Below are 14,293 nucleotides of genomic sequence, written 5' to 3'. Positions count from 1 at the left end.
CTCTCTCTCTGTCTCTCTCTCTCTCTGTCTCTCTCTCTCTCTCTCTCTCTCTCTCTCTGTCTCTCTCTCTCTCTCTCTCTCTCTGTCTCTCTCTCTCTCTCTCTCTCTCTCTCTCTGTCCCCCTCTCTCTCTCTCTGTCTCTCTCTCCCTCTCTCTCTGGCCACCTAACCTGTTAAATTAAGGGTAAAGCTTCCCTACCTGAGGGTTGACTTTGATGGTGGCGATATCAAGACTTCCTGTCTACTTCCTTCTTATCGCTTCCTCTATTTCACCCTCTCTCTCTCGCCCTCTCTCTGTCTCTGTCTCTCTCTCTCTCTCTCTCTCTCTCTCTGTCTCTCTCTGTCTCTCTCTCTCTCTGTCTCTCTCTCTCTCTGTCTCTCTCTCTCTCTCTGTCCCCCTCTCTCTCTCTCTGTCTCTCTCTCCCTCTCTCTCTGGCCACCTAACCTGTTAAATTAAGGGTAAAGCTTCCCTACCTGAGGGTTGACTTTGATGGTGGCGATATCAGACTTCCTGTCGACGTCCCGGACCGTGGCCTCGTACGCTCCCCCGTCATGGAGCTGCACGCGGAGCTGCGGTCGGCCCGTTACCGTGGCAGCAGCGGTTACCACGTGAGCGTTGGTTACGATGAGTCCGGAGGGGCTGATGATGAACCCAGAACCACTAGACAGAGGGACATGACGACCAAACAGAGGATGTCTGAGAGAGGAGAGAGGAAAGGATAGAGGAGAGAGGAAAGGAGAGAGGAAAGGAGAGAGGAAAGGAGAGAGGAAAGGAGAGAGGAAAGGAGAGAGGAAAGGAGAGAGGAGAGAGGAAAGGAGAGAGGAAAGGAGAGAGGAAAGGAGAGAGGAAAGGAGAGAGGAGAGAGGAAAGGAGAGAGGAGAGAGGAAAGGAGAGAGGAAAGGAGAGAGGAAAGGAGAGAGGAAAGGAGAGAGGAAAGGAGAGAGGAAAGGAGAAAGGAAAGGAGAGAGGAAAGGAGAGAGGAAAGGAGAGAGGAAAGGAGGAGAAGAGAAGCTGAATTTACATTCAGGATGTGTTCAATTCACACACCTATATTCTTAGAAAAAAAGGTGCTATCTGGAACCTAAAACGGATATTTGGCTGTTCCCATAGGAGGAGGATAACAGTGTGTGTGTGTGTGTGTTACAGGCAGAACCCTTTTGGGTTCCATGTAAAACCCTTTCCACAGAGGGTTCTACCTGGAACCCAAAATAGTTATACCTGGAACCAACAAAGGGTTCTCCTAAGGGGACAGCCAAAGAACCATTTTGGAACAATTTTTTCTATGAGTGCACACACACACAGGCACACACACAGGCACACACAGGCACACACACAGGCACACACAGGCACACAGGCACACACACACACACACACACGCACACACACACACACACACGCACACACACACACACACACTGACCTGAGGAAGAGCTCTATGTGAACCACAGCAGGAGCCATCTTTTCCACCACGTCAGCTATGAAGTTGAACTTGTATCTGGGGCTGTTGGGATGGCCAGGAGCAGGACCTATACTGGCAACAAGAACCCATCCTGTCAGCACAGAAACACCACCTCTACAACACTCGGTCACACTCACAACCAGCACAACCTTGTAGTAACAGTGGTTAGAATGGAATATTGTTAGAAGTTAAAATGGAATGTTTGAGTATGGTGTAGAATGTTTGAATTAGAATGTTTCAAAATGGAATGCTGAATGATAGAGTTAGATTTAGAATGGTGGGATCAGAATGGAGGAGGAAGGGAAGGACTGGTGAGGGGGAGGAGGAGGAGGAGGAGAGAAGAGGTGGGGGAGGAGGAGGAGGAGAGAAGAGGTGGGGGAGGAGGAGGAGGAGGAGAGAAGAGGTGGGGGAGGAGGAGGAGGAACAGTATGAGAGAAGAGGAGGAACAGTAGGAGAGAAAAGGAGGAGAAGGTGGAGGAGGAGGAAGAGGATGAGAGAAGATAAGGAGGAGGAGGAGGGAAGAGGAGGAGGAAGAGAAGGAGGAGAGAAGAGGAGAATGAGGAAGAGGAGGAGAGGAGGAGGAACAGTAGGAGAGAAGAGGAGGATGAGGCAGAGGAGGAAGAGTAGGAGACAAAAGGAGGAGGAGGAAAAGGAGGAACAGTATGAGAGAAGAGGAGGAGGAGGAGGAGGAAGAGGAGGAGGAGAGAAGGAGGAAGAGGAGGAGAGAAGAGGAGGAACAGTATGAGAGAAGAGGAGGAGGAAGAGGAGGAGGAGGAGGAAGAGGAGGAGGAGGAAGAAGAGGAGGAGGAGGAACAGTAGGAGAGAAGAGGAGGAGTAGAGAGTGAATATTGTTGTTGTTGTTGTTGTAGTAACTCTGCATACAAAGGAAAAGAGTGAAAGGTGATTCACTGCCATGGCATTTGTCTCCTAACAGAAACCACAGAAGAAGTGGCTCAGCAGAACCGTTGGAACCCATTATTCACAGCCTCCTCATTAGAACCTTACTTCTACATTCCATGGTGGAATACGGAACACAATGTTACAGAAACCACAGAAGAAGTGGCTCAGCAGAACCGTTGGAACCCATTATTCACAGCCCTCCTCATTAGAACCTTACTTCTACATTCCATGGTGGAATACGGAACACAATGTTACCACATGCTCAGATAAGTCATCTCAAATTAGGTTTCTATAAAAGGCAATCTCATAAGCAAATAGCCTACAACTTCAGAAAACCAATGTTGAACATTCAAAACTCAGCCCTGGTAATGACTGTAGGGCTGTGATAGGCTAATCAAGTATAGCATAAGAAACAACAGTTCTGATTGGGCCAGAATCCATAAAAGAAATACATGACATGGGAAGATTGGGTTTTTATAGGGCAAAAAAATAAGCCGAGTTCATTGTTATAGTCCTATAACTGTAGACTAGTTTATTGTTATAGTCTATTGTTATAGTCCTATAACTGTAGACTAGTTTATTGTTATAGTCCTATAACTGTAGACTAGTTTATTGTTATAGTCCTATAACTGTAGACTAGTTTATTGTTATAGTCCTATAACTGTAGACTAGTTTATTGTTCTAGTCCTATAACTGTAGACTAGTTTATTGTTATAGTTTGTTATAGCCCTATAACTGTAGACTAGTTTATTGTTCTAGTCCTATAACTGTAGACTAGTTTATTGTTATAGTTTGTTATAGCCCTATAACTGTAGACTAGTTTATTGTTATAGTCCTATAACTGTAGACTAGTTTATTGTTATAGTCTAACTGTAGACTAGTTTATCGTTATAGTCCTATAACTGTAGACTAGTTTATCGTTATAGTCCTATAACTGTAGACTAGTTTATTGTTATAGTCCTACAACTGTAGACTAGTTTATTGTTATAGTCCTATAACTGTAGACTAGTTTATTGTTATAGTCTAACTGTAGACTAGTTTATTGTTATAGTCCTATAACTGTAGACTAGTTTATTGTTATAGTCCTACAACTGTAGACTAGTTTATTGTTATAGTCCTATAACTGTAGACTAGTTTATTGTTATAGTCCTACAACTGTAGACTAGTTTATTGTTATAGTCCTATAACTGGAGACTAGTTTATTGCTATAGTCCTATAACTGTAGACTAGTTTATTGTTATAGTTTATTGTTATAGTCCTATAACTGTAGACTAGTTTATTGTTATAGTCCTATAACTGTAGACTAGTTTATTGTTCTAGTCCTATAACTGTAGACTAGTTTATTGTTATAGTCCTATAACTGTAGACTAGTTTATTGTTATAGTCCTATAACTGTAGACTAGTTTATTGTTATAGTCTATTGTTATAGTCCTACAACTGTAGACTAGTTTATTGTTATAGTCTATTGTTATAGTCCTACAACTGTAGACTAGTTTATTGTTATAGTCTATTGTTATAGTCCTACAACTGTAGACTAGTTTATTGTTCTAGTCCTATAACTGTAGACTAGTTTATTGTTATAGTCCTACAACTGTAGACTAGTTTATTGTTCTAGTCCTATAACTGTAGACTAGTTTATTGTTATAGTCCTACAACTGTAGACTAGTTTATTGTTCTAGTCCTATAACTGTAGACTAGTTTATTGTTATAGTCTATTGTTATAGTCCTATAACTGTAGACTAGTTTATTGTTATAGTCCTATAACTGTAGACTAGTTTATTGTTATAGTCCTACAACTGTAGACTAGTTTATTGTTCTAGTCCTATAACTGTAGACTAGTTTATTGTTATAGTCCTACAACTGTAGACTAGTTTATTGTTCTAGTCCTATAACTGTAGACTAGTTTATTGTTATAGTCTATTGTTATAGTCCTATAACTGTAGACTAGTTTATTGTTATAGTCCTATAACTGTAGACTAGTTTATTGTTATAGTCCTACAACTGTAGACTAGTTTATTGTTATAGTCCTATAACTGTAGACTAGTTTATTGTTATAGTCCTATAACTGTAGACTAGTTTATTGTTATAGTCCTATAACTGTAGACTAGTTTATTGTTATAGTCCTACAACTGTAGACTAGTTTATTGTTCTAGTCCTATAACTGTAGACTAGTTTATTGTTATAGTCCTACAACTGTAGACTAGTTTATTGTTCTAGTCCTATAACTGTAGACTAGTTTATTGTTATAGTCTAACTGTAGACTAGTTTATTGTTATAGTCCTATAACTGTAGAAATGTCTAAAACCCTGTTTTTGCTTTGTCATTATATGGTATTGTGTGTAGAATTTAATCCATTTTAGAATGAGGCTGTAATGTAACAAAATGTGTAAAAAGGTCAAGCTGTCTGAGTACATTCACAATGCACGGTATATGCTAGCTCTGGCCCAGGGCGTTACATATGGACAGGGCCTTACCTGATGGTAGAGCTGCCATGGTACTCATACAGTAAATCCTCCCAATGCACGGTATATGCTAGCTCTGGCCCAGGGCGTTACATATGGACAGGGCCTTACCTGATGGTAGAGCTGCCATGGTACTCATACAGTAAATCCTCCCAATGCACGGTATATGCTAGCTCTGGCCCAGGGCGTTACATATGGACAGGGCCTTACCTGATGGTAGAGCTGCCATGGTACTCATACAGTAAATCCTCCCAATGCACGGTATATGCTAGCTCTGGCCCAGGGCGTTACATATGGACAGGGCCTTACCTGATGGTAGAGCTGCCATGGTACTCACACAGTAAAACGCAACTCAGGCCGCACGTAACGCCCTGGATGAGAGCTAGACTAACGGCTAGGACTTACCTGATGGACAGGGTCCCTTGTGTGCTTTGGTGATGGCCTCCCTTCCCTTCTGAAGAGCTTTCCGACTGGCAGCCTTCATCCGACACACGTTCCCGTACGTCTTTCCGTCGCTACCACACACCTTATAACCCATCTTACACTGACACAGTCGCCGCTTGGAGCTCCGCTTCCCCGACGGGCCCTTGTTAGGAGCGTTAGGGGACCTACACTCTAAGCCGTCCCCACACGGCAGGTCGTTTTTCCGGCCACAGAGTTCATCCTCGCCCCGGGAACACACCAGGCAACAGTTGCACCGGTCTGGGACATACCCGCTGGGGCAGTTGGGACTAGGACACGCGCTCACGTCGCACTGGGAGGAACACTTTTTGGAGCTGGACTCGGCGCCGGCTCCGGACCCGGTGAGCTTGTGCGCGAAAATTACCGTCGCCGCGAATAAGAACACCCGCATCCCGAGAACGCGGTGATAAAAAGAGGGAAACAAAAAGCCTGACAGAAAGAGAGATTCTCGGTAAACGCTGGAACGGAGTTGGGGAGGATTACAGGCACTCCATTGGATAGTTAGACGGTTGTCTCTTCAACGAGCTTGTGGTACAGTCTCTTATCGCGCTAAACCATTTTTATCACTTGGATATTCTGCTCCACAAATGTATTCTATGTATTATAATCTTTATACTTCAACATAAACAAAAAAAAACGTAATACAATGTTATATAAACAAATAGGACTACTGTCTGCGTAGCGTAATGAGGAGTGGAGGAGAGCACATCTAAGACAAACAGAGCGAGTGATTCAGATACCTGGACACTGTAACAGACGGACCATGATGAATCTCTCTCTCCCTCCCCCCTAGAACTCAATGTGGACACTGGAGGCTGTCCCGCCATGGCAAACCTCCCTCCCTCACACAAACCTGTACGGGCACTGTGTGACTGGCACACAAACAGGCTGCCAGAGAATTGGACAAAGATTATAACTGAGCCGTGCGCCATCTAGTGGAGAATTAAGATAACTGTTACAGTTCTCTCTTGTCTTTCTGTCTTTCTTTCGTTCGGTTCTTTATTCCTTCTCTCTAACATGTCCTGTTCATCTTCATGACTTTGAGGCTACTAAAAAGGTGAAACAAACACCTGAAACAGGGACTACAGTAGGTAGAGTGATGTAGACTGAAACAGGGCCTACAGTAGGTAGAGTGATGTAGACTGAAACAGGGCCTACAGTAGGTAGAGTGAAGTAGACTGAAACAGGACCTACAGTAGGTAGAGGAGTGATGTAGACTGAAACAGGGCCTACAGTAGGTAGAGTGAAGTAGACTGAAACAGGGCCTACAGTAGGTAGAGTGATGTAGACTGAAACAGGGCCTACAGTAGGTAGAGTGATGTAGACTGAAACAGGGCCTACAGTAGGTAGAGTGATGTAGACTGAAACAGGGCCTACAGTAGGTAGAGTGATGTAGACTGAAACAGGGCCTACAGTAGGTAGAGTGATGTAGACTGAAACAGGGCCTACAGTAGGTAGAGTGATGTAGACTGAAACAGGGCCTACAGTAGGTAGAGTGATGTAGACTGAAACAGGACCTACAGTAGGTGGAGTGATGTTGATGTAGACTGAAACAGGGCCTACAGTAGGTAGAGTGATGTAGACTGAAACAGGACCTACAGTAGGTGGAGTGATGTTGATGTAGACTGAAACAGGGCCTACAGTAGGTAGAGTGATGTAGACTGAAACAGGGCCTACAGTAGGTAGAGTGATGTAGACTGAAACAGGGCCTACAGTAGGTAGAGTGATGTAGACTGAAACAGGGCCTACAGTAGGTAGAGTGATGTAGACTGAAACAGGGCCTACAGTAGGTAGAGTGATGTAGACTGAAACAGGGCCTACAGTAGGTAGAGGAGTGATGTAGACTGAAACAGGGCCTACAGTAGGTAGAGGAGTGATGTAGACTGAAACAGGGCCTACAGTAGGTCGAGTGATGTTGATGTAGACTGAAACAGGACCTACAGTAGGTAGAGGAGTGATGTAGACTGAAACAGGGCCTACAGTAGGTAGAGGAGTGATGTAGACTGAAACAGGGCCTACAGTAGGTAGAGTGATGTAGACTGAAACAGAGCCTACAGTAGGTAGAGTGATGTAGACTGAAACAGAGCCTACAGTAGGTAGAGGAGTGATGTAGACTGAAACAGGGCCTACAGTAGGTAGAGGAGTGATGTAGACTGAAACAGGGCCTACAGTAGGTCGAGTGATGTTGATGTAGACTGAAACAGGACCTACAGTAGGTAGAGGAGTGATGTAGACTGAAACAGGGCCTACAGTAGGTAGAGGAGTGATGTAGACTGAAACAGGGCCTACAGTAGGTAGAGTGATGTAGACTGAAACAGGACCTACAGTAGGTAGAGTGATGTAGACTGAAACAGGACCTACAGTAGGTAGAGTGATGTAGACTGAAACAGGACCTACAGTAGGTAGAGTGATGTAGACTGAAACAGGGCCTACAGTAGGTAGAGTGATGTAGACTGAAACAGGGCCTACAGTAGGTAGAGTGATGTAGACTGAAACAGGACCTACAGTAGGTAGAGGAGTGATGTAGACTGAAACAGGACCTACAGTAGGTAGAGTGATGTAGACTGAAACAGAGCCTACAGTAGGTAGAGGAGTGATGTAGACTGAAACAGGGCCTACAGTAGGTAGAGGAGTGATGTAGACTGAAACAGGGCCTACAGTAGGTAGAGTGATGTAGACTGAAACAGGGCCTACAGTAGGTAGAGTGATGTAGACTGAAACAGGGCCTACAGTAGGTAGAGTGATGTAGACTGAAACAGGGCCTACAGTAGGTAGAGTGAAGTAGACTGAAACAGGGCCTACAGTAGGTAGAGTGATGTAGACTGAAACAGGGCCTACAGTAGGTAGAGTGATGTAGACTGAAACAGGGCCTACAGTAGGTAGAGTGATGTAGACTGAAACAGGACCTACAGTAGGTAGAGTGAGTGATGTAGACTGAAACAGGACCTACAGTAGGTAGAGGAGTGATGTAGACTGAAACAGGACCTACAGTAGGTAGAGGAGTGATGTAGACTGAAACAGGACCTACAGTAGGTAGAGGAGTGATGTAGACTGAAACAGGGCCTACAGTAGGTAGTGTGATGTAGACTGAAACAGGGCCTACAGTAGGTAGAGTGATGTAGACTGAAACAGGGCCTACAGTAGGTAGAGTGATGTAGACTGAAACAGGGCCTACAGTAGGTAGAGTGAAGTAGACTGAAACAGGGCCTACAGTAGGTAGAGTGATGTAGACTGAAACAGGGCCTACAGTAGGTAGAGTGATGTAGACTGAAACAGGGCCTACAGTAGGTAGAGTGAAGTAGACTGAAACAGGGCCTACAGTAGGTAGAGTGATGTAGACTGAAACAGGGCCTACAGTAGGTAGAGTGATGTAGACTGAAACAGGGCCTACAGTAGGTAGAGTGTTATAGACTGAAACGGGACTACAGTAGGTAGAGTGATATAGACTGAAACAGGGCCTACAGTAGGTAGAGTGATGTTGATGTAGACTGAAACAGGGCCAACAGTAGGTAGAGTGATGTTGATGTAGACTGAAACAGGGCCTCTACACTCTAACCACTAGTCTACCTGCCTCCTCTACACTCTAACCACTAGGCTACCTGCCTCCTCTACACTCTAACCACTAGGCTACCTGCCTCCTCTACACTCTAACCACTAGTCTACCTGCCTCCTCTACACTCTAACCACTAGACTACCTGCCTCCTCTACACTCTAACCACTAGACTACCTGCCTCCTCTACACTCTAACCACTAGTCTACCTGCCTCCTCTACACTCTAACCACTAGACTACCTACCTCCTCTACACTCTAACCACTAGGGTATCCTACCTCCTCTACATTCTAACCACTAGGCGACCTGCCGCCTCTACACTCTAACCACTAGGCTACCTGCCTCCTCTACACTCTAACCACTAGACTACCTGCCTCCTCTACACTCTAACCACTAGGGTACACTGCCGCCCCACAATTGGAACACGACCGTAGTGAACATTACATAGATCAATGAAGAGAAGAAGTTCACATTTAAACCAATCCCAAATTTACATTTATTGTTTCCAACATTTAAAAAAAATACAATTCTACCTTTACATTCATTATACAGCGGGAATAGAAAATTCAAGATGCATAAATTATGAAGAACGGCACCATATTCCCTATATAGTTCACTACTTTTATCCAAGAAAAGTGCACTACTTTGTCCCTTACAGGCCCTGGCCAAAAGTAGTGCACTACTTTGTCCCTTACAGGCCCTGGCCAAAAGTAGTGCACTACTTTGTCCCTTACAGGCCCTGGCCAAAAGTAGTGCACTACTTTGTCCCTTACAGGCCCTGGCCAAAAGTAGTGCACTACCTTGTCCCTTACAGGCCCTGGCCAAAAGTAGTGCACTACCTTGTCCCTTACAGGCCCTGGCCAAAAGTAGTGCACTACCTTGTCCCTTACAGGCCCTGGCCAAAAGTAGTGCACTACCTTGTCAATTACAGGCCATGGCCAAAAGTAGTGCACTACCTTGTCCCTTACAGGCCCTGGCCAAAAGTAGTGCACTACCTTGTCCCTTACAGGCCCTGGCCAAAAGTAGTGCACTACCCCTTGTCCATTATAGGCCCTGGCCAAAAGTAGTGCACTACCTTGTCCATTATAGGCCCTGGCCAAAAGTAGTGCACTACCTTGTCCATTATAGGCCCTGGCCAAAAGTAGTGCACTACCTTGTCCATTATAGGCCCTGGCCAAAAGTAGTGCACTACTTTGTCCCTTATAGGCCCTGGCCAAAAGTAGTGCACTACTTTGTCCCTTATAGGCCCTGGCCAAAAGTAGTGCACTACTTTGTCCCTTATAGGCCCTGGCCAAAAGTAGTGCACTACTTTGTCCCTTAGGCCCTGGCCAAAAGTAGTGCACTACTTTGTCCCTTATAGGCCCTGGCCAAAAGTAGTGCACTACTTTGTCCCTTATAGGCCCTGGCCAAAAGTAGTGCACTACTTTGTCCCTTATAGGCCCTGGCCAAAAGTAGTGCACTACTTTGTCCCTTATAGGCCCTGGCCAAAAGTAGTGCACTACTTTGTCCCTTATAGGTCCTGGCCAAAAGTAGTGCACTACTTTGTCCCTTATAGGCCCTGGCCAAAAGTAGTGCACTACTTTATCCCTATAGGCCCTGGTCAAACGTAGTGCACTACTTTATCCCTATAGGCCCTGGTCAAACGTAGTGCACTACTTTATCCCTTTTGGTCCTGGTCAAACGTAGTGCACTATGTAGGGAGTAGGGTGCTGTACGGGATGTAGATAATGTTTAGCAAGTGTGCGAATGTCCTTATTTTTCCTTTCCCGCCCATTTGGTGGGAGATCAAACGGAAGTCTCAGCATTGTGACATCATCAAACATAGCAGGGTAACTTCCTGTTTACAGACAACAACAACAAATCACAACAAACAAAATACAATTCTGCCAGGAGTTCTACTTTTGGAAGAATCAGGCCGGGATTGAATCTGATCGTGGGATGTAGGCTTTGAGGCCTTTTAAAAAAGGCACATTTCTGACTGAGCCTCGTTGACTGTGAATGGGATCTCTGCGAAACGCTGGGACATTTGCCTACAACCTGCGATCAGATTGAATCACAGCCTCAATCTTGGAAGATTATAATTGTCGTTGTCTTTAAAACAGGAAGTTCGCGCCCCCCCCCCCCCCGGTGCACGACAACGTCATATCGCACAGCGTACCTTGAGCTTAAGCCACTACCCATCCCATAATAGCCAAGAGCATACCGTCACCAGCAATTACACATACATGTTAATCAGCTAATACATTCATTGCTGTGAAAAATGACCATCGAGTGCACCCCCCCCAAAAAAAGAGTCACTCGAAAGTAGTGCTATTTGGGACGACTCCTCGGCGACAGTTTTCCCTCTCATTGAAATGTCTCGGGAGACGCATTGCTCTATTTAAATATAAACTGTCAAATTCAAGCAACATACATTGTATTTTATCCAGTTTTTAATTCCATAAAAAAAAAAATTTTTTTTCTTCATGCTTATATTACAATGATTTTGGCAGTAGAATCGAAGACACGGTTCGTGTATCCCAAATAGCACTATATTCCCCTAAGTGCACTAGCCCCTTATGGGGCATCTGGTCAGACGTAGTGCAGGACTGGATAGGGTTCCATTCAGGACGTCCTGGGGTCTCCTCTGAGCTCAACACACTCGGGATACGTCCCAAATCGAACACTATTCCCTTCCTAAGTGCACTAATCCCATTGACCGGGACCTAATGTAGTGCACTAATCCCATTAACCAGGACCTAATGTAGTGCACTAATCCCATTAACCAGGACCTAATGTAGTGCACTAATCCCATTGACCGGGACCTAATGTAGTGCACTAATCCCATTAACCAGGACCTAATGTAGTGCACTAATCCCATTAACCAGGACCTAATGTAGTGCACTAATCCCATTAACCAGGACCTAATGTAGTGCACTAATCCCATTGACCAGGACCTAATGTAGTGCACTAATCCCATTAACCAGGACCTAATGTAGTGCACTAATCCCATTAACCAGGACCTAATGTAGTGCACTAATCCCATTAACCAGGACCTAATGTAGTGCACTAATCCCATTAACCAGGACCTAATGTAGTGCACTAATCCCATTAACCAGGACCTAATGCAGTGCACTAATCCCATTAACCAGGACCTAATGTAGTGCACTAATCCCATTAACCAGGACCTAATGTAGTGCACTAATCCCATTAACCAGGACCTAATGTAGTGCACTAATCCCATTAACCAGGACCTAATGTAGTGCACTAATCCCATTAACCAGGACCTAATGTAGTGCACTAATCCCATTAACCAGGACCTAATGTAGTGCACTAATCCCATTGACCAGGACCTAATGTAGTGCACTAATCCCATTGACCAGGCCCTAATGTAGTGCACTAATCCCATTGACCGGGACCTAATGTAGTGCACTAATCCCATTAACCAGGACCTAATGTAGTGCACTAATCCCATTGACCAGGACCTAATGTAGTGCACTAATCCCATTGACCAGGACCTAATGTAGTGCACTAATCCCATTAACCAGGACCTAATGTAGTGCACTAATCCCATTAACCAGGACCTAATGTAGTGCACTAATCCCATTGACCAGGACCTAATGTAGTGCACTAATCCCATTAACCAGGACCTAATGTAGTGCACTATAAAGGGAATAGGGAACCATTTGAGATGTTTCCCCAGACGTCCAACTCCAAACCAATCCCCCAGGAGGAAAGGCTCTCTGAGTCTCTTCATTTCTCCCTCTCTCACCCTCCCTCCCTCTCTCTCACCCTCCCTCCCTCCCTCCCTCTCACCCTCCCTCCCTCTCTCCCTCTCTCTCACCCTCCCTCCCTCTCTCTCACCCTCCCTCCCTCTCTCTCACCCTCCCTCCCTCTCTCTCACCCTCCCTCCCTCTCTCTCACCCTCACACCATTTCTCCCTCTCTCACCCTTGCTCTACCAGGAGGAAAGATGCTCTGAGAGTCTCTTCATTTCTCCCTCTCTCACCCTCCCTCCCTCCCTCACCATTTCTCCCTCTCTCACCCTCCCTCCCTCTACCAGGAGGAAAGATGCTCTTGAGTCTCTTCATTTCCCTCTCTCAACCACCCTCCCTCACCCTCCCTCACCCTCTCTCACCCTCTCTCACCATTTCTCCCTCCCTCACCATCCCTCACCCTTGCTCTACCAGGAGGAAAGATGCTCTGAGTCTCTTCATTTCCCTCTCTCACCCTCTCCCTCGCCGACCTTCTCCCTCCCTCTACCAGGAGGAAAGATGCTCTGAGAGTCTCTTCATTTCTCTCTCTCACTTTCTACCAGGAGGGAAGGTCATTGTGTTGCAGTGGAGGCTCCCTCTCTTCCCTCCCTCATCTCTCCACCCAGCCATCCCTCCCTCTACCAGGAAGAGAAGAACGGCCTCTTGCAGTGGAAGGTCTGGGTGAAAGCTGTTCCTAATGTCACCACCCTCCCCTGTCCTCCAGTCCTCCGTCTCTCCACAACGACTCTGGGCATCTGGACCAACTGAATGGGAGTTTTATTGTCCTTCAACGCCTGGCTCAGGTTTAAGATCTAGAGAGGAGAGACAGGAGGAGAGGAGAGAGAGAGAGACAGAGAGGAGAGAGAGACAGAGAGGAGAGAGAGACAGAGAGGAGAGAGAGACAGAGAGGAGAGAGAGACAGAGAGGAGAGAGAGACAGAGAGGAGAGAGAGACAGAGAGGAGAGAGAGACAGAGAGGAGAGAGAGACAGAGAGGAGAGAGAGCCAGAGAGAGAGCCAGAGAGAGAGCCAGAGAGAGAGCCAGAGAGAGAGCCAGAGAGAGAGCCAGAGAGAGAGCCAGAGAGAGAGCCAGAGAGAGAGCCAGAGAGAGAGCCAGAGAGAGAGCGAGCCAGAGAGAGAGCCAGAGAGAGAGCCAGAGAGAGAGCCAGAGAGACAGAGAGAGACAGGAGAGAGAACAGAAATTAACAGAAAGAGGTGAAAAAGGAACAATGAAAGACATTCAGGTGGACTCCTTGATGAAAGGAAATTGGATGCACCTGAGCTCAATTTGGAGTCACAAAAAAAGGTCATACTCTATATACACAGCAGTATGTGGACACCCCTTCATTCACTATATACACAGCAGTATGTGGACACCCCTTCATTCACTATATATACATACACTATATATACAGGACACCCCTCCATTCACTGTATACACAGCAGTATGTGGACACCCCTCCATTCACTATATACACAGCAGTATGTGGACACCCCTTCATCCACTATATACACAGCAGCATGTGGACACCCCTTCATCCACTAGGAGAACCTGCCCCAATGGATAGTGCTAACTGTAACATTTGGTGGAGGAGGAATAATGTTCTGGGGCTGTTTTTCATGGCTGCGCTTCGAAACTGTATGGCAACAGTTTGGGGAAGGCCCTTTCCTGTTTCAGCGTGACAATGTCCCCCACAAAACAAGGTCCATACAGAAATGGTTTGTTGAG

General features: G+C 45.7%; 2 protein-coding genes and 1 long non-coding RNA gene across 3 annotated transcripts in view; all 3 read right to left on the bottom strand.

The window, feature by feature from the left end:
- LOC135506605 (serine protease HTRA3-like) overlaps positions 1 to 5,674 on the bottom strand; it is a 38,668-nt gene extending 32,994 nt beyond the window's left edge. Inside the window, exons 1-3 of the mRNA XM_064925934.1 lie at positions 5,227 to 5,674; positions 1,421 to 1,526; positions 474 to 696 (exon numbers count right to left, since the gene is read on the bottom strand). Of these exons, the coding sequence (XP_064782006.1) occupies positions 474 to 696; positions 1,421 to 1,526; positions 5,227 to 5,674 (777 nt within the window). The remainder of the gene's footprint in view (positions 1 to 473; positions 697 to 1,420; positions 1,527 to 5,226) is intronic.
- A 3,631-nt stretch (positions 5,675 to 9,305) lies between these two features.
- Positions 9,306 to 12,828, bottom strand: LOC135507209 (uncharacterized). Its single transcript, XR_010450623.1, has 2 exons — positions 9,909 to 12,828; positions 9,306 to 9,828 (listed from the first exon to the last, which is right to left on the bottom strand). It is a non-coding gene; the product is annotated as an uncharacterized LOC135507209 (long non-coding RNA).
- A 126-nt stretch (positions 12,829 to 12,954) lies between these two features.
- The window catches only part of LOC135507208 (phosphatidylinositol 4-kinase type 2-beta-like), a 59,629-nt gene continuing 58,290 nt past the window's right edge, over positions 12,955 to 14,293 (bottom strand). Inside the window, exon 11 of the mRNA XM_064926798.1 lies at positions 12,955 to 13,378. Coding sequence (XP_064782870.1) covers positions 13,205 to 13,378 — 174 coding nt within the window. The 3' untranslated portion in view covers positions 12,955 to 13,204. The remainder of the gene's footprint in view (positions 13,379 to 14,293) is intronic.

The sequence above is a fragment of the Oncorhynchus masou genome, chromosome 20 (genome assembly GCF_036934945.1).
Source record: "Oncorhynchus masou masou isolate Uvic2021 chromosome 20, UVic_Omas_1.1, whole genome shotgun sequence".
In the NCBI taxonomy this organism is placed as follows: Eukaryota; Metazoa; Chordata; class Actinopteri; order Salmoniformes; family Salmonidae; genus Oncorhynchus; species Oncorhynchus masou.
The sequence above is the reverse complement of the archived record's forward strand: the minus strand, read 5'-3'. Positions and strand labels throughout refer to the sequence as shown.